Below are 20,921 nucleotides of genomic sequence, written 5' to 3'. Positions count from 1 at the left end.
TACGTTCAAGGACGTTGGAGAGGAAAGGCAGGTTAGAAATGGGGTGCTGGTTGGCAAGGACAGAGAGGTCAAGGGTGGGTTTTTTGAGATGAGGGATAATGACGGCAGATTTGAAAGGGAGCAGAACCTTATCTGAGGAGAGGGAACCGTTTACAAAATCAGTTAGCATGAGGGCCAGAAAAGAAAGTTGGGTGGTCAACAGTTTAGTGGGAATCAGGTTGATGGAGCAGTAGGTGGGTCTCAGACAAGATGAGCTGAAAGAGGGAATGAGGGGAGATAGGAGCGAAACTAGAGAGACACTGGTTTGGGGCTAGTGTACAGGAAAGTCTGTGGCATTGTTTGGCTTGGTGGGGAAGTGGGTGGGGGGGGTGGTGGAGTAGCAGAAGGAGCTGATCCTGGTTACAAAGAATTTTGAGCTTCTCGCAATTTTGTTGGAGTTATGGAGTTGTGGGGAGAAGGATTTTAAGGAGGTGGTTGGTAATTGAGAAAACAAAGTGCTTTCTCGGATAATCCTTGAGTAGTGAGCAGTTTTGGCAGAGGAGAATGAGGCCCGATAACACTTGTGTGGTTCAGCCAGATCTGGCAATGAATGGCTGAGCCAGTTATATGCCATAAACATTTAAGTCTCTGCCTCTTCAACTTAGGGGAGTGAAAATGGGGTCCGTACTGGGGTTAACGACCAGGCTGGGAGACTAAAGATTTTACAGGGGATGAGGACATCTAAGATTGAGGAGAAGGAGTGATTGAGCAGCTTGATAGCTGCAGACATATCGTGGTGAATGGAGGGCCAAAAACTAGAACGTTGGCTGCTTGAAAGTGCAATTTTAAGTGACTTGGGGAGAGTTTTTTCCAGGGGCAGATTCAGATGGAAGTGGGGTGGTGAGGGATACAAGGAACTGGTTGGAGATGGCCTTTTCCGTAATTAAGACCATGGGAGTAGAAAGGTCACATGAGATGGCAAGATTGAGGATGTGACTGTGAATATGGGTAGGACAGTTCATATGGAGGGAGAGGTTTAGGGAGGGAAGTGAAATCAGAGGAGAGAAGGCAAGATGAGTTGAGATAGAGATTGAAATCTCCCAAGGATGAGGAGTCATCAATACAGAGGCTGAGGGAGGAAAGGAGGGAACATATCTCAAAGAAAAGCTTGGGGGGAAGGCGGTGGAGAAGCGAATGGATGGAACACGGTGAAGTGCTTGAAGGAGGAGTAGGAAAAAAGGCCAACGTGTGATTTGGTGATGAGCGCCACTGTGGCAGTTTGGACGGGACAGGTGGTGAAAGTATAGCCAGTCGGAGAGGTTTCAGTAATGGGCAAGGTGTCGCCACCTGTGAGCCAGGTTTCTGTCAAAACCATGGGCCTAAATTTTAACAAGAAAAACTTGCATTTATGTAGCTTCTTTAATGTAATAAAACGTCCCAAGGCGCTTCACAGGAGTGTTATCAAACAAAATTTGACACCGAACCACAAGGAGGTATTAGGACAGGTGACCAAAAGCTTGGTCAAGGTGGTAGGTTTTAAGGAGGGTAGAGGGGCGGAGAGGTTTAGGGAGAGAATTCCAGAGCTTATGGCCTACACAGCTGAAGGCACATCTGCCAATGGTTGAGGGATTAAAGTCGGGATGCGCAAGAGGCATGAATTGGAGGAGCGCAGAGCTCGGAGGGCTGTAGGGCTGGAGGAGGTTATAGAGATAGGGAGGGGCGAGGCCATGGAGGGATTTGAAAAAAAGGGGTGAGAATTTTAAAATGAAGACGTTCCCAGACCGGGAGCCAATGTAGGTCAGCGAGCAGAGGGGTGCTGGGAGATCAGGACTTGGTGCGAGTTAGGATACAGGCAGCAGAGTTTTGGATGAGCTCAAGATTATAGAGTGTGGAAGATGGGAGGCCAGCTAGGAGAGCATTGGAATAGTCCAGTCTGGAGGTAACAAAGGCATGGGTGAGGGTTTCAGCAGCAGATGAGCTGAGGCAGGGACGGAGACTGGCGATGTTACGGAGGTGGAAGTAGGCGGTCTCAATGATGGAGTGGATATGTGGTCGGAAGCTCATCTCAGGGTCAAATAGGATGCCAAGGTTGCTGATTGTCTGGTTCAGCCTCAGACGGTGGCCAGGGAGAGGGATGGAGTCGGTGGCTAGGGAACGGAATTTGCAGCGGGGACCAAAGGCAATGGCTTTGGTCTTCCCAATATTTAGTTGGAGGAAATTTTTGCTCATCCAGTACTGGATGTCAGACAAGCAATGTGACAAATGAGGAATAGTGGAGGGGTCGAGGGAGGTGGTTGTGAGGTGGAGCTGGATGTCGTCAGCGTACATATGGAATCTGATGTGTTTTAACCCCACAAATGGGTGGGTTGGGGACAGGTGGGAAGGTAAAAATTGTAAAAAAAAAACCTAAAACCCGACCCCAACTCGCCTCCAACCCGCCCACTTCCGGATTTAACAGAGGCGGGTTGGCCAACCTATTCTCAGGAGGCGGGTCGGTCAGTGAAAGGTATTAAGGAGGCTGCGGGCCTCGATTTTGACAGCTTTTTTATTTTTAAATCCTGGGGGCCGAGATTCCTGGGCCTTCTGCTTCACGTCACGAGATGAGGCGAGGAGGCCAGGCTCTGCAGGTAAGTGTCGTTATTGCACTGCTTGTGGGCCCAGAGGGGCAGGAGTGCTTCCCTAAGGCCCAACAAGCCTACCTGCAGCAATCCCGCACGTGCGATCGACCAACCCCCATATCCGACTCCCTGTCCCTCCGACTCGCTTTCTCCTTCCCCCCCCCCCCCCGTCTCCGACTCGCTTTCTCCTTTTCCTCCCCTCCCCCCCCCGTCTCCGACTCGCTTTCAACTCCCCGCCCCCCCCCCCCAGTCTCTGACGCGCTTTCTCCCCCTCCCCAAACCCACGATGACCGACCCCCCCCCACCCCCAACCCATCTAAGACGTATCTGCTGGTATACACTTCCTAGCTCCTCTCCTGTCAATCTGGCTGGCCTGTCAGGTGGGAAACCGACAAAAAATATTAAGAGTTCCTTACGTCAATTTCACAATGACGTCCGGGAAACCCATACTTCTGGATTTCCCGTCTGTAGCATCTCCTAGATTGCTGCGTGAAAGTAGAAATCCTTGAAACAGCTGGCTACATGAGGCACATAATCCCTACACAACTGAAGGCAGGGTGAGCATTTTAAACTTCTGTTTCTTCTCCAGTTTTTGAAACCAATAGGATTGAATTCTTGTCTTGGGGACTACAAAATACTGTTTCTTCGAAAAAGGGAAGAGGGCGTGAATGGGACATGAATCTCTGAAGGGGGGCTTGGCAAAAAGAAGTTTGGGAACCTCTACTCCACATGCTCCATATACAGACTTTTCACCATCTGTTCTCTAGCACAAATTTCTGGTTAAGAGGAACCTCTTTTCTAATCTAAAGCTGTGATATAATACAACTTACAACTCACTTGGGGAAAACCTTTGCTCTGTTTGACTTGACTACTTAATTCATTTCTGCCTCCATTCTCCACTTGGTTGTGGATGCTGATAATGTACTGTGAATGATAGAGTAGGTTTCTCTTTGAATAATTCCTTGCTTTCTTTTGGAAGTAGGGTACATGGGAGAAAGGAAATACTGCCAAATAGAGGCACGACCAATCAGGTGGGCTCAGAACAGAGTGGGGGAAAAAAATGGGTGAGACCATTTTCCTCCTCTGTTCCATTTGGTATATCTATTTTTCCCGCTTATCACCCCACCAACTTCTCTTGAGAGTATGGATTGGAAAGCATCTCCCAGGCAGTCCTAAGGCTACTCCAGAGCTAGCTGTCAGGAGGTGTGTGTCCTGGTGTGTTTGGTTATTTTTATGTTTTTTTTTCCTTTCTGCTTCCCCACCCTACTGGAGTATTTTCTGGTTTCCACTGAACAATTTAAGTTTCCTTGTTGCCACAGTTCAGATGAAAGAAAGAACTCATGAGTGCAGTCCTATATCTCACTCCGAAGAGGTGTGGCATATCAGCATTTGTGACAATGCCTTGACACTGTTTCCTTATAGCCCTCTACAAAAAGTAAACAATGCAGATTGAATAAAGTTTTCTTTTATTTAGATTATATGTTCATTGTAGTATATTCTGCAAACCACTCTTATAATAAAAAATGCTGCCACTTATTACTTCAGTATGTATAAAGTTCTGCATTAGTATTAGCAGCAATTACTATTTTGTTGAGAGGTTTTTGTTGGAATATTCTTGGTCCTTAAACAAATTGGTGATACAGATGGAGATATTAAATCCATTACCATCCATTTAGTGCAAAATAATTGCAAACTTTGTCTTTCTTGGAACAATTTCAAAAGTAGTAAATTAATTTTGTGTTTTAAAGTTAGCCGTATTCACTGCAGGAATATATGTGAATAATACTTTAGGTAATTGTTTTAAGAATATTGAATTAACAAGTTCAATTCTTCTCAGTCAGTAATGGGATATAATAGCTGTGCAGAGAGCTTATTTAGAGAACGATGACAATTAGGGCTAAGCTGCATTGCTTGTCTCAGGATTATAATTCCTCAGTAACAAGGTTTTTTGTTTTTTAATTTTATAATACTGAAATGAAATACTTTCATTCTAGTCACAGATCTGAACCTGATGAGTGCTTTGTGAATATATACCAAAATCAAAGTAAGCTAGAGATTGAGATTTCAAGAAAATATTAATTTGAAGCAGCTGTCATGATGATGGTGACTGCAGTCAGCTCCTGTATAAGATATACTTGAAAATTATTAAACTCTCAGTGCACATTCATGTTGTGGAAAAGATTTTTAGTAGTCTCTGTCATTCAACAACTCTAGGTAGTCTTAAACACTTTTAAGATGGCCATGTTATTTGTCCATATGCTTTCTGTAGTTATTTTCTTCAATTGGCTTTAACCTCTGATTTAGTATTGTTCCTTTTTTAATAACTTCTAATTCCTAGGAAAAATCAACATTGTTGACACTAATGCTTTGGTTTGTTTTCTCAGGCACTGGAGAAAGTGGCAAGAGCACATTCATCAAACAGATGCGAATCATCCATGGTACAGGGTACTCTGATGAGGACAAACGAGGCTTCACAAAGCTGGTCTATCAGAATATCTTCACTGCCATGCAGGCTATGATCAGAGCAATGGATACACTCAAAATACAGTACAAATATGAGTACAATAAGGTAAATTGGTGCTACAGCAAGTTTTACAGTTCTTATTGTTTTCAGAACCTTTTTATTTTAAGTTTTGAACAAGGCCAATTGAAATCTATAGTGCAAACCATGCACCAGATTTGTCCATCACTGACACATGATAGCTTAATTCAGTTGTAATTTTAACCAAAATTGTGACAGTTAACCTAAAAGTTTGGTTTATTTTGTTTCTTTTCGATGGCTGCTACTTGTGGGTATGTGTTGGTTCTGATTTAAAAATAAACACCGCTAGGTTGAATACTAATGATGCAAAAATGCAGTGAATATGTACCTTTGGTAAATTTCAAGAACACATTTAAATTCACTTGATGCCAAGTGACACGTTTTGCTCTTTAAAGGAAAATTTGTGCTGAAAGATATTTTATTGATAAACTTGACTTCAAGTCCAATACATTTGTGCAGAAAAGTGCACAATGCATGTTACTCACTTTTTTTCCATTAAACTATGGTTAGCAGAAATTCTAAGTTCAAGACTTTGGCATATGGAACATGTTGGTGTGAGTGTTGATATTTCCCACTGTAGTTAAGTGTTTGCTGCATCATTATTGAATGATATTGGGAATTTTCATCCTGGTTTGAAACCGATGTGTGGCCTGATAGATCAAATCAATAGTCATTAAAAACTTAGCATGGATATTGTAAGGAGAAACTGTGACTATTCAGCTGCAGTTTGCTTTGCAGTTGAATTCCAATAAGTTTCAGCAGTGTTCATTTGATCCAGTGTATTCAGACTGTGGAATTTCTTTCAGGGGAAGAAACTTGTAAACTGTTTGGAGAATTATTAGTATCAAAAGTGAAGCCAGGAGCAATTGCTGCCGCCTTTTGTTGGATACCCTGTACATTAGCCCTGTATTTACATTCAGTAATTTCATTGTTCTCCCTTATTAAAAACAATAATGTTATGAGGCTGTTCAGATACTAAAATCCTTGTCTTTAAAGTCAGAACTTTTAGATTAGTTCTGTGTGAATTTTAACTTGCCGTTGTTCTGCGAGAAAACATGATTGCTTTTGGAAGCCATTGAGCACATTTACACTTAAGGGATGCTTCTTTATAATGTGGAGTATGTCGATTTGATACTGTGTTGTTATGGAATGCAAATTCTGCAAATTCTCCAAATCCCATTGTTTCCTTTTTATTAAAACAATATATAGTCTTTCATAGAATTTACAGCACAAAAACAGGCCATTCAGCCCAACTGGTCTATGCTGGTGTTTATGCTACACACGAGCCTTCTCCCACCCTATTTCATCGAACCCTATCAGCATATCATTCTAACCCTTTCTCCCTCATGTATCTTCCTCTTAAATGCATCTATGCAATTCACTTCAGCCACTCCATGTGGCAGAAGTTCCACATTCTAATCACCCTCTGAGTGAAGAAGTTTCTCCTGAATTCCTTATTGGATTTATTAATTACTATTTTATATTGATGGCCTCTAGTTTTGGACTCCCCCACAAGTTGAAACATCTTCACTACGTCTACCCTATCAAACCCCTTTATTAATTTTTAAAGATCTCTATTAGGTCACCCCTTAACCTTCTCTTTTCTAGAGAAAAGAGCCCCAGCCTGTTCAATCTTTCCTGATAGTTATAACCTCTCAGTTCTGGTATAATACTTGTAATCTTTTTTGCACCTTCTCCACTGCCTCTATATCCTTTATATAATATGGAGACGAGAACTGTGCACAGTACCCTAGGTGTTATGAATAATCCTGAAATATTGCACATACCACCTTTTTAAGTATCTATGGAATGTGAAGAAGGTGGAATTATGAAGATCTTTATAAGGAGATTTTCACTCTTTGGGTCACTAATTGTGTTCAACATTTTGTACATTTGATGTGAATATCAAAAGCAGAATTTTTAAAATTGTACAATCAAACTCTTGTTTTTTGAAGGAGTGGTGTGATATACTTTGGCCTTTAGCTTTAGTTAAAAAATATTTAAACGGCTTATCTTAAAATTCTGCAGTACAGAATCCATTTTTTTATTAGGTCAGATTTTTAAAAATAAGGATATAGACTACAGTGGTGTTGATGTAAACCCCTGATTCAATAACTTAGCTGTTCAGCGACCTGATTCCAAAATGGTGATCCTGACTATTAAAGGATAGACAAGTCTTTCAAACATATAGAGAAGGAAAGTGTTAAAAATGAGGTGTAAGTTTGAATCTGCTGCTGGCTGACGATGGACCACGTTGATGTCCGCAGTGGCTTTCTTTCAAAATACACCAGCTTGAAAATGCTGCAATAACTCTGACATCAGTGGATTCTCTGAAGGATTAAAGAAAAAGCCATTATCAGGTCTAGCTCAGTGAGTGTTCTGTTGCTGCTTTGGCAATATCATGAATATACTTATTTCATTAGCTAAATTCATTTTATCTGCACAATTATAACCTGTTGTTGAAATGGAGTAAATAACTGAAATCCCTTATGTTGCAGTGCTGTCAAACACAAGGGAGGAGTTTGAAGCAACCTTCCAAACAGCAAAAATGGGTCATTCTTAAAGAGTCCAGATTGGGTAGTGTTCAAGTTCTGAAAAATGTTTTTCAAAGCTGATTGCATTTTCTTTTGTACTTAAACCTGACTACATTTACCGTCTCAGTGATCAAAAAACAGTTGATATTTTAAAACAAGAAATAATACATCCTAAAAAGGAATAAAAGAAAATCTTGTCGTAAAATGGAGAATCTAATTCTGAGGTGGGACAGAGCTAAAAGATAACTCAAATTATTGGATGTCATAGGAAAATTGAGAGAAATTATGAATAGGGAGAGCTAAACTGGCAGCTGGCTTTGGTTTAAACTTATCAGAGCTTTTAAAAAATATATAGATATAATGTGCTGAGTGGAATGTTTTAACCCTGCAATATTACAAACAATATGGGAATAATATATTCAACATTACCCAATCTAAACATATTTTGGAGCACAAAGATTAACTAACACAAGTCATCAGAAATTTTAAGTTGGTCAAAAATAACCACTGAGTAATGGGAATGTCACATTTACTACTGCTATCACCAAATTGCTTGTTCTGGTTGAAGAAAACAAAGAATCGATATATACTGCATGTGCCTTATAAAAATGATAAACCCTGTGTAGTCTTTTTAAAAAAAAATATTGGCATGAAATAGGTTTCAACACTTTGGTCATATTACAGCAAAAACTATTTTTGCCAACTAACTAAAATGACTGTCAAAACCCATTCCCCTCATGCTCCTTTTAAAAATGCTGTACGTGAATGAAAAAACAGAACATTTACTGCACTGAAGTGTTAGCCTAGATTATGTGCTCAAGTCTCTGGAGGGGGACTTGAACCCACGACTTTCTGTTTCAGAGGCGAGTGCTACAATGGAACAAACTCTGACACTAGGTTCTCGTTAAGTCTATTACCTTAAAAATGGTATTGAAAACAGTTTTAGAATCAAATTCAAATGCTCCATTATTAACCAGTTGGAATAATGCTTTATTTCCAATAAAATGCTTCTAAATATCTGTAGCAAGAACCCTATGAATTCAAAATATATGAAGCTTCAGCTAAGCACAAGACTCCACCATGTGAAGTGATTTCTATTTCTTGAGAACCCATCACAATGCCGTTTAAAATAAACACCATAAATCATTACATAAATAGTACACAGGGGCATTTTTAAAGTATGCATTTATTTCAGGCATATCCATGTGATTATAACAATGTGCTATGCACAAATTTCAATCCTTTTAGGAACATTAACAATTTGCTTTTATAGTCTGGCATTTTAATGTTCTTCATGGTTGGGGGGGACAGCATTCATGAGGAGTAGGTATGTTAAACGTATGCAAATCCTTTTTAAGTATGTGGTTAATTCAAGCTAATTAAATTGTTATTGGCCCTCTACATGACTACCTATTGCAGTTTCAGTGGGAGTTTTAGTTTTTAAGGGTCAGAGATTTCATGTACAAAAGGAAAGCCACACAACGTGGACAAGAGTATAATGGCATTTTGCCACATCACTCCAGAAATTGGTATCTTCTGTTTAGATTATAGATAAAATTAAGTTCAGAGATGTATTTGGCAATAATAAGTTGTGGCAGTCTTCCTGGAATTTATTTAAGAAGTGCACTGTCCCCAGAAGTGGGATAGTTTTACTTGTAGATGAATCTAGGTTTCAAAGTTCGGCATTGTTTAATATGACCACAGCTGGCCCACTTCACATCTTAATGACATGTAAGATGATAATGTGCCTTCCTCTGCAAAACTTCAAAAGTCTGTAGTGATTGCTGGAGCTGCTGTTTTGTAAATCAACTCGACATTGACTTCAATTTCATATGAAGCAGAAACTGAAGTATCTGGTTGTTTATTGTTTCATCAGTTTGCTCCAAGGATGCTTTATTTTTAATTCTTACATGGGAAAGATTCTGACATTTGGTGCACCTGTATTTTCTGAATTTTTTTTAATGTACCTTTTATGCTTTGGATCTTAATTTGAAAGTGATATCTTGAGATTTTTTTCAGTGATAAATGCCATAAAAATATGCCTGCCTGTATAATTTTAAAAATATTTCTGACTTGTTTAATGAATAGTTCTTGAATTTTAATGGATGAACTAATGAGGGAAGGTTTTCCTTTATGGGCGTCCTCTGAGCCCTGACTGATGCAATGCACCTGACTTGCGCTGTGCCTGTCAGAGGATGGGAGGGTGATATTTTCCAGAGCTTGGTCCAGTTACATGATGCAGGAGCAGGCCCCACACGCTGGCAGAGCCGTGCGCCTGAAAATCTGGTGCTAAGTCACAGCACGACTGCAGGCCTTCTGGCTGTGGCTGGAGGAGGTACCTTGCCAGCAGTTGACTTCAATCTTCAAACTATCCCGTGGCAGTGGCCTGGGCGCAAACGACAGTGCCAGGATTACTCAAGCACCCTCTGGTGGGGCATTCACGAGACAGTCACACGGAAAAATGAGGCAGGAGGTTAGGAATGCCCCATCCCATCTCGTTCATGTCATATATCTGGGACAGGCCCAGTTATTTATCCTGGGAAAAAACGAAGAAATCCCAGGGCAGAACAGATGGGCAGAGACCTCCCCCTTCCTCCCTCTTGTTACTCCTTATCTGCTTCCCTTTTCCTCCCTTAAACCTCCACCCTTCTGCCACCCACTTCTTCTTCCTCTTTCTCCCTTTCCCTCTGTCATCTTCTTCCCTGTCCCCTCTTTCTCCCCCTTCCCTCTTCCCCTCTTTCTCCCCCTTCCTTCTCTCTTCGTCTGCCCTCCCCTAAATCATCATCTGCTCACATCTGCTTCTCCTTCCTCTTCCCCATTCCTTTTTCCCTTCCTCCCCTTCTTCCCACTTTCTTTGCCTTTTCCTCCCCCCTCCCCCTCGCGCTGGCTGGCTGGCTGGTTGGCCCCCCCCACTCCCCCTCGCGCTGGCTGGCTGGCTGGTTGGCCCCCCCCTCCCCCTCGCGCTGGCTGGCTGGCTGGTTGCCCCCCCCCCCTCCCCCTCGCGCTGGCTGGCTGGCTGGCCCCCCCCTCCCCCTCGCGCTGGCTGGCTGGCCCCCCCACCTCCCCCTCGCGCTGGCTGGCTGGCCGCCCCCCCCCTCCCCCTCGCGCTGGCTGGCTGGCCGCCCCCCCTCCCCCTCCCCCTCGCGCTGGCTGGCTGGCTGGCCGCCCCCCCCCTCCCCCTCCCCCTCGCGCTGGCTGGCTGGCCGGCCCCCCCCTCCCCCTCCCCCTCGCGCTGGCTGGCTGGCCGGCCCCCCCCTCCCCCTCCCCCTCGCGCTGGCTGGCTGGCCGGCCCCCCCCTCCCCCTCCCCCTCGCGCTGGCTGGCTGGCCGGCCTCCCCCTCCCCCTCGCGCTGGCTGGCTGGCCGGCCCCCCCCTCCCCCTCCTCCTCGTGCTGGCTGGCTGGCCGGCCCCCCCTCCCCCTCCCCCTCGCGCTGGCTGGCTGGCCGCACCCCCCCCCCTCCCCCTCCCCCTCGCGCTGGCTGGCTGGCCGGCCCCCCCCTCCCCCTCCCCCTCGCGCTGGCTGGCTGGCCGGCCCCCCCCCCCTCCCCCTCCCCCTCGCGCTGGCTGGCTGGCCGCACCCCCCCCCTCCCCCTCGCGCTGGCTGGCCGGCCGCCCCCCTCCCCCTCCCCCTCGCGCTGGCTGGCTGCCCCCCCCCTCCCCCTCGCGCTGGCTGGCTGCCCCCCCCCTCCCCCTCGCGCTGGCTGGCTGCCCCCCCCTCCCCCTCGCGCTGGCTGGTTGCCCCCCCCCCCTCCCCCTCGCGCTGGCTGGTTGCCCCCCCCTCCCCCTCGCGCTGGCTGGTTGCCCCCCCCCCTCCCCCTCGCGCTGGCTGGTTGCCCCCCCCCCCTCCCCCTCGCGCTGGCTGGTTGCCCTCCCCCCTCCCCCTCGCGCTGGCTGGTTGCCCTCCCCCCTCCCCCTCGCGCTGGCTGGTTGCCCCCCCCCCTCCCCCTCGCGCTGGCTGGTTGCCCCCCCCCCCTCCCCCTCGCGCTGGCTGGTTGCCCCCCCCCCCTCCCCCTCGCGCTGGCTGGTTGCCCCCCCCCCCTCCCCCTCGCGCTGGCTGGTTGCCCCCCCCCCTCCCCCTCGCGCTGGCTGGTTGCCCCCCCCCCTCCCCCTCGCGCTGGCTGGTTGCCCCCCCCCCTCCCCCTCGCGCTGGCTGGTTGCCCCCCCCCCTCCCCCTCGCGCTGGCTGGTTGCCCCCCCCCTCCCCCTCGCGCTGGCTGGTTGCCCCCCCCCTCCCCCTCGCGCTGGCTGGTTGCCCCCCCCCTCCCCCTCGCGCTGGCTGGTTGCCCTCCCCCCTCCCCCTCGCGCTGGCTGGCTGGCCCCCCCCTCCCCCTCGCGCTGGCTGGTTGCCCCCCCCCCCCTCCCCCTCGCGCTGGCTGGTTTCCCCCCCCCCCCCCCTCCCCCTCGCGCTGGCTGGCTGGCCCCCCCCCCTCCCCCTCGCGCTGGCTGGCTGCCCCCCCCCCCCTCCCCCTCGCGCTGGCTGGCTGGCCCCCCCCCTCCCCCTCGCGCTGGCTGGCTGCCCCCCCCCCTCCCCCTCGCGCTGGCTGGCTGGCCCCCCCTCCCCATCGTCATCCCCCTTCCCCACTTGAAAATGGCTCTAAATTTAAGGAAAATTGGATGGCTGTCCGTCAAAAAATAAACTATATTTAAAAACACTGAAATCTCATACTGAATTTGTTTTTGGAGCAAATGAACTCCTTGAATACATATAAGCTTCATCCTAGCAAGTATTCGGCAATTCTGAATGGTGTCTTGTAAACTCTCATGTCTGTATCATAGTCCTGATCCAGGGTTATGTTTATTTTCCATTTGGTCATTAGTTTCTTCACAACCTGCTGTTAATGCAATTTAAATTAGATGTAAAATTGATTGAACATTATTCTGTTTCCTATAAATGGCTTTTGGTGCTGTCTCATGCTGGTGACAAATGATAGCATATTTAGCAAACAGGAAGCAGTAAGATTATGACACTGATGCATAATTATACATCCCTTTGTTTGGAAACCTGATTATTTTTTAAACTGACACTGTGTAAAAGACTTGTTTCCATGCAGCAGCCTGTTGTGACCATCCCAGATCTTTTTTTCTATTGTGGGTCTGCTTATATAATTATCAGAAATAGGAAGCGTTAATGAGACCACAAACTTTTAAAGCTTACACCAGTAAATGATGGGAATTTTGTATGATTAGCACAAGAAATAGTGTAACTGCTGAGTTAGGAGTTGAAATACATATGCCTCTCTGAGATAAGATGGCAGGAGCACACCAAATGGTTCTAACCAATGCAGTTATACTTCTCGTTTGCCCCAATTTGTGGAACAAAGTGGATGTTGTACACTTAACACTTTGAGCACTAAATGTCTTATCTAACTGTTGAGAAATGCATGCTGGTCCAAAAATGATATTCTGCAGAATTGCAATACTGAACAAAAGAAATTACAGAACACATGGGATTTATCTATTTATAGCAAATTTGAGTGCATTTGCATCTGGCACAGAAATGGAACTTGAGTCCTCAAAGGATGTGTGTTTTTTTAAGCTTTCAATACATCAAAGAGCATTTGAAACTATACCTCAGTTTATTCTTTGGCATTATATGCTTCTGTAATTTGAGTGCAGATAGTTATATTTTAAAAACAGGTGAAAGTTAGTTACAGCTGATTTCAAATGAGGAAAAGGATCTTGAATGAAACTGCGTAGAGTAATGTGTCTTTCAACATGGTTGGGGGAGGTGTGGGGGAGTGAACTGGAGGCAAGAGTTAAACCTGAACAATTGTGGCACCTCCTGGCATCCTGTTAAATACATTGCTGGTGAATGGGACTAGCCATTGAAAGAGCAATCCTGAGAATGGTCCTCTCCCATCAGAGAAAGCTAGCAGTGTATAAAAGGTGGAAATAGAAATCGAGTTTGAAGAGTGAGTCATTGGTATTTAATCCTGGATCTATTAGAATCCTTCCCCATCACCCCTGTGCTCGCTGACCTACATTGGCTCCTGGTCTGGCTACATCTCGATTTTGAAATTCTCTTGCTTGTTTTCAAATCTCTCCTTGGCTTCACCCTTCCTATCTCTGTAACCTCCTCCAGTCCTACAAACCTCGAAGATTTCTGTGCTCCTCCAATTCTTCCCTCTTGCACATCCCTGATTTTGAATGTTCCTGTCCTAATATCTCCTTATGTGGCTTGATATCAAATTTTGTTTGATAATGCTCCTGTGAAGCACCTTGGGACATTTTACTATATTAGAGGAGCTCTATAAATGCAAGTTGTAGTTGTTGTTGTTATTATTGTACACATACTCCCATCAAAAGCAATTAATAGAATGACGATCAGTACTTTTTATAAATTATAAATGTATGTTTAATATTAGGCCAGAATGCCAAAAGAACCGGGGTAGACCGAAATTATGAAATATTGCTTATGTCATAATGGTTCCTGTGCTGCTCGAATTAAGTCATTTGTGGAACACAACTACTCGGAGTTGAAGACTGTGGGTTCCAAGAGTGGATTAATAATTTGTGGTGTTGCTTGAGTACCTTTTGAGGATGAGTGACAAATTTCATGGAGCTTTATTACCTTGAAGGTTTTATGTGTCAGTTGCCTTTCTTGGGGGATTTATTACTTTGGGTGGATTCCAGGACAGGAAATTGTACATGTTTTGTGGAAGGAATGGTGCCTTTTTTTCACACTTAATGTTTTAACATTTATTGCTTCACAGTTCATTTGGTCCTTAGGCATAAGCTAAGGAGTGAAAGGGGAATAGAAAGTTGAGCGAACCAGAAATGTTCTAATTTATTTGAGCGATAGTAGGAGGAACCAATTGGATCAAAGAGATATGGTAATAAAGAAGTTATTCAAACTTAAGGTTGACAAATCATTGGGACCTGATGGTTTACATTCAAGGATCTTGAGGGAAAGTAAGGAAGAAGTAGTGGTGGCTCAAACTTTCTTTGGAAAGAAAAGTTGTGCCAGAGAAGACTGAGATAAGCCAGGAAATTATAGGCCAGTTAGTCGAGCTTCAGTTATTGGTAAACTGCTGGAACCTTCTGTGGATGGAAATTACCAAGTAGTTGGAGAAACCTGAAGTAATCAAGGCCAGTCAGTGCAGATGCTTGACCAATCTTATAGAATTCTTCAAAGAAATAACAGTGAAGATTGATAAAGAAAATGCAGTATATGTGGTTTATATGGATTTTCAAATGTATTTAATAAGTTAGAAACTTGTGGCAAAGGTTGTCATTAGGAATTGAGGGGAATTAGCTGCATGAATAGAGAGATGGTTGGAAGGAAGAAAGCAAAGGATGGGGGATAACAAGAAGTTTCTCAGACTAGAAAGATGTGATGCAAAGTGTTCCATCGGGGTCTGTGTTGGGGCTACTCTTATCAAATATATACATTAATGATCTGGTCTTAAGAATTAAGAAACAATAGCAAAATTTACTGATAGCACCAAATTAGGATCTGCCAAATTGTAATGAAGGTTGATAAAAGCTGCAGGAGGGTATAGATAAGCTAACAGGATGGGCAGATAGGTGGCCGGTTTTCTTAGGCAATGATTAAGTGTTTAAGTCTCTGTTTTTCTCTCCTCCTCCAGTTTTTTTATTTTCACCTTTTGTCATACCACAATCATATTGCACAAAACCTATCCCACATTTCAATTTTCTTCCTGGTCATATTCCAGCAAAAAATGTTCTGAAATACAAATGACATGACTTCTTCACCCATTCTACACTCCTAAAAATATTAGACGAGTTTACAAAATAAATTACAAACATGATGGATCTCTGAATATCTTGGATTCCCAGTACATTGCCCCCACTAAGTGATTACCACCAGGTCAGCGGACTCCTCAATTTTGGGATCCAATCTCAGAGCTCTAGCATAACTGAGCAAAATGCACATGTACATCTTCAGTGTATAAGACCAAATTAGCCTCACGCAAGCCCACATAAAACATTTCTGCTACTAATTTGAATCTTGGGAGCACAATGCCAAAACAATCTCTGTGCACTACTTTTCTGAGTTTATATTATCATGTTGCAGGGGAGGCTTCCATCTTTCGTTTTGTTGTAAGTGGAAGAAACTCTTGCTAGTGGGACTTAAACTCTTCAAAATTCAGGGCCCCTTATCTGCCAATTCACCATGACCAATGCCACAGGAGATCCACTAGTATACATATTTATGCATGTCAAAAGGTGAGTTTAGCCAACATTTTTCATCAAGATTAATGGAAAATAAATTTATTTCATCCAAATTGTCACTAAGGTAAAGAACTGTGTTTAGTTTTCTAAAGCAGAAATTTTCAAATGGATATATATAGTCGATGAATGGGCCAATATTTAAAACTACAATAGGGCTGCTTAATTGCTTGTTTTGTACAAATCTTTCATAAATTATTTTTGTTTTTGTAACTAAGGCTCTGACTGTAATGTAATAAATCTATCCTCTTCAGACCATTCTTAATCATCTAATATGTTACAAGCTTGTGTCAAAATAAAAGCACGCACAACAAACATGACTGGATCTTGTAATGGTTTAGTAATTGACAAGCACTTCTTCCCTGTGGTGTGGTAGGTGTGATCTTACACATTCTTTATTAATTTTGTATTTACCCTCTCTAGCTCTCAAATAGCATGAGGCAGTTTGAGTTTCAACTGATGCTGTATGTATTCATTTCAGGCTTTTTCCGAAGACTTTTCTCTGTACATGACCAAACTACAGAAGCAGAGTGAGCCAAACCTATATCTTTATTCTGCGTCATATACAGGATAGCATGTCTTAGTTTCACAATTAACCCCTAATCATGAGAGAGCTTTTCTTTGGGTATCTGCTGCTGTCTTTTGGGAGTTCAGACAGGTATGTGTACCATCCTTGATAATTGATTGTGATGTTTGATTATTAATGTATTTGTTGTGCAGGTAGTCTTAACATTTTTAAGTTTCTCACCTCAGTCTACAATTGACCTCGTCCTCACCAAACTACCTGTCATGGACAGATGCATCTGCTACAGTATTGGTAGGAGTGACCACCGCAGAGTCCTTGTGGAGACGAAGACTGGTCTTCACACTGAGGACACCATCCAACATGTTGTGTGGCACTACCGCCGTGCTAAATGAGAGATTCAGAACAGATCGAGCAGCTCAAAACTGGGAATCCATGAGGCTCTGTGGGCAATCAGCAGCAGCAGAATTGCATTCCAGCACAACCTGTAACTCCATGGACCGACATATTCCTCACTCTACCATTACCAACAAGTCAGGGGATCAACCCCAGTTCAATGAGGAGTGTAGAAGAGCATGCCAGGAGCAGCACCAGGCGTACCTAAAAATGAGGTGCCAACCCGTTGAAGCTACAACTCAGGACTACATGCATGCTAAACAGCAGAAGCAACATGCTATAGACACAGTTAAGCGATTCCACAACCAACAGATCAGATCAAAGCTCTGCAGTCCTGCCACATCCAGTCGTGACCATTAAACAACTAATGGGAGGAGGAGGCTCCGTTAACATTCCCATCCTCAATGATGGCAGAGACCAGCACATCAGTGCAAAAGACGAGGGTGAAGCGTTTGAAACCATCTTCAGCCAGAAGTGCCGAGTGGATCATCCATTTCGGCCTCCTCCCAATATCCCCACCATCACAGAAGCCAGTCTTCAGCCAATTCGATTCACTCCACGTGATATCAAGAAACAGCTGAGTGCATTGGATACAGCAAAGGCTATGGACCCTGACAACATCCCGGCTGTAGTGCTGAAGATTTGTGTTCCAGAACTAGCCAAGCTGTTCCAGTACAGCTACAACACTGGCATCTACCCAACAATGTGGAAAATTGCCCAGGTATGTCCTGTCCACAAAAGCAGGACAAATCCAATCCGGCCAATTACCGCCCCATCAGTCGACTCTCAATCATCAGCAAAGTGATGGAAGGAGTCGTCGACAGCGCTATCAAGCAGCACTTACTCACCAATAACCTGCTCACCGATGCTCGGTTTGGGTTCCGCCAGGACCACTCGGCTCCAGACCTCATTACAGCCTTGGTCCAAACATGGACAAAAGAACTGAATTCCAGAGGTGATTGCCCTTGACATCAAGGCAGCATTTGACCGAGTGTGGCACCAAGGAGCCCTAGTAAAATTGAAGTCAATGGGAATCGGGGCAATCTCTCCAGTGGCCAGAGTCATACCCAGCGCGAAGGAAGATGGTAGTGGTTGTTGGAGGCCAATCATCTCCGCCCAGGACATCGCTGCAGGAGTTCCTTAGGCCAGTGTCCTAGGCCCAACCATCTTCAGCTGCTTCATCAATGACCTTCCCACCATCATAAGGTCAGAAATGGGGATGTTCACTGATGATTACACTGTTCAGTTCTATTCGCAACCCCTCAGATAATAAAGCAGTCCGTGCCCGCATTCAGCAAGACCTGGGCAACATCCAGCCTTGGGCTGATAAGTGGCAAGTAACATTTGTGCCAGACAAGTTCAGGCAATGACCATCTCCAACAAGAGAGAATCTAATCACCTCCCCTTGACATTCGGCGATGGTATTGCTGTTGAATCCCCTACCAACAACATCCTGGGGGTCACCATTGACCAGAAACTTAACTGAACCAGCCATATAAATACTGAGGCTACAAGAGCAGGTCAGAGGCTGGGTATTCTGCGGCGAGTGACTCACCTCCTGACTCCCCAGAGCCTTTCCACCATCTACAAGGCACAAGTCAGGAGTGTGATGGAATACTCTCCACTTGCCTGGATGAGTGCAGCTCCAACAACACTCAAGAAGCTCGACACCATCCAGAGCAAAGGCCGCTTGATTGGCACCCCATCCACCACCCGAAACGTTCACTCCTTCCACCACCGGCAAACTGTGGCTGTAGTGTGTACCATCTACAGGATGCAGTACAGCAACTCGCCAAGGCTTCTTCAACAGCACCTCCCAAACCCACGACCTCTACCAACTGGAAGGACCAGGGCAGCAGGTGCATGGGAACACCACCACCTGCATGTTCTCCACCAAGTCACACACCATCCCGACTTGGAAATACATCACCATTCCTTCATCATCGCTGGGTCAAAATCCTGGAATTCCCTAACCAACAGCACTGTGGGAGAACCTTCACCAAATGGACTGCAGCGTTTCAAGAAGGCGGCTCATCATCACCTTCTTAAGGGCAATTAGGGATGGGCAATAAATACTGGCCTTGACAGCGCTCGCCCACACCCCATGAATGAATTTTTAAAAAAGGATGCCCCAAAGCGCTTTATAACAATGGATTACTTTTGATGTTGGTCACTGTTGTTTTTGTAGGTAAATATGGCAGCCAATTTGCACAGAGCAAGGTCCCACGTAAAATAGTAAATGGTATTGAAAGAATATTATTTTAAATTAAATTTTGGAAGTAGGACAAGGTTAAAAATAATAAAAGGTAATTTTAGGACTGATATCAGGAAGTTCTTCATGCAGAGTGATCAACACTTGGAGTGAGCTTTCCTAACAGAGTACTGGTGGTGAAAATCCTGGATGCTTTTAAGAAAGTTAGATGCTGCAGTGGAACTACCGAATGGTGCTTCTGGACAGATGGACTAATATGGTCTTCCTCAGCTGTAATGATCTTGTGATCTAACCAAGGACTGAGCCTGGGTCTTTGGTTTGTATGATTGAGTACCCATGGTACAATGATTTTACTTTAATATCTAGGTTTGTATCTACAAAAGTGTACTTTGTTCAGCAGACATTAAGACTGATTTTGGTTTAAAATGAGTCAAATTAACTACTCAGGAATTTTAAATGGTATTGGCTCTGAATTAGCTGGATTCAAAGAAAGACCAATCTATCCATAACAGAATACTTGTAGACTTTATAACAGGATACAGTGCTTTTGTTTTATAAATAGCATTGTGCTATAGAAAGATCTAAGAAATAAATGATGCAAACAATATGGGTTTTGCGTTTAAAAGTAAGAAATAATTTGAATAGCATGAATGTGTTTTGTAATTTGAGGAATTTAAACATTCTAAATTGATTTTTTTTGAAAAATTGTGTTCACTACTTGCTTGGTTGGCTGAACATTTTCCACCTGCCATTGTAATTACATTGCTGCAGTACATTATCCCCAATCCTGTAGGCAGGAGTTACGCCTCAAAACCATTTTGGTGAACACTCTTTTTTGTTCAGTTTAAAAAGTTATTTTTGTCAAAATATTGTACAGACACTTCTTCTCTTCAAAGTATTTAAAATATATAATCCATAAAATATTAATGAACTGTGGAGACCATATTAGTTCATCTGTCCTATATTTAAAAAGGGAGCTGGAACAAGTCCAAGGAACTGTTGACAATTAGCTTTTTTAAAATTCATTGATGGGATGTGGGCGTCGCTGGCGAGGTCAACATTTATTGCCCATCCCTAATTGCCCTTGAGAAGGTGGTGGTGAGCCGACCTCTTGAACTGCTGCAGTCCGTGGGGTGAAGGTTCTCCCATAGTGCTGCTAGGTAGGGAGTTCCAGGATTTTGACGCAGCGACTATGAAGGAACGGCGATATATTTCCAAGTCGGGCTGGTGTGTTACTTGCAGGTGGTGGTGTTCCTATGTGCCAGCTGTTCTTGTCCTTCTAGGTGGTAGAGGTCATTGGTTTGGGAAGTGCTGTTGAAGAAGCCTTGGTGAGTTGCTGTAGTGCATCCTGTGGATGGTACACACTGCAGCCACTGTGCGTCGGTGGTGGAGGGAGTGAATGTTTAGGGTGGTGGATGGGGTGCCAATCAAGCGGGCTGCTTTGTCCTGGATGGTGTTGAGCTTCTTGAGTGTTGTTGGAGCTGCACTCATCCAGGCAAGTGGAGAGTATTCCATCACACTTCTAACTTGTGCCTTGTCGATGGTGGAAAGGCTTTGGGGAGTCAGGAGGTGAGTCATTTGGCGCAGAATCTATGACCTGCTCTTGTAGCCACAGTATTTATGTGACTGACCAGAAACGTAACTGGACCAATGGTGACCCCCAGGATGTTGATGGTGGGGGATTCGGCAATGGTAATGCCGTTGAATGTCAAGGAGAGGTGGTTGGATTCTCTCTTGTTGGAGATGGTCATTGCCTGGCTCTTGTCTGGTGTGAATGTTACTTGCCACCAAGCTTGAATGTTGTCCAGGTCTTGCTGCATGCAGGCATGGACTGCTTCATTATCTGAGGGGTTGTGAATGGAACTGAACACTGTGCAATCATCAACGAACATCCCCATTTCTGACGTTATGATGGAGGGAAGGTCA

The 20,921-nt window shown here is 44.6% G+C and overlaps 1 protein-coding gene across 2 annotated transcripts in view; it reads left to right on the top strand.

Annotated features, from left to right (window-relative positions):
• Positions 1-20,921, top strand: part of LOC137321013 (guanine nucleotide-binding protein G(q) subunit alpha-like) — a 200,773-nt gene that overhangs the window by 68,671 nt on the left and 111,181 nt on the right. For both annotated transcript variants that reach the window (XM_067983116.1, XM_067983115.1), the window contains exon 2: positions 4,982-5,166. In XM_067983116.1, the coding sequence (XP_067839217.1) occupies positions 4,982-5,166 (185 nt within the window). The remainder of the gene's footprint in view (positions 1-4,981; positions 5,167-20,921) is intronic.

Source organism: Heptranchias perlo, chromosome 4, assembly GCF_035084215.1.
Source record: "Heptranchias perlo isolate sHepPer1 chromosome 4, sHepPer1.hap1, whole genome shotgun sequence".
NCBI classification, from domain to species: domain Eukaryota; kingdom Metazoa; phylum Chordata; class Chondrichthyes; order Hexanchiformes; family Hexanchidae; genus Heptranchias; species Heptranchias perlo.
This window is presented reverse-complemented; position numbering and strand designations above follow the sequence as displayed.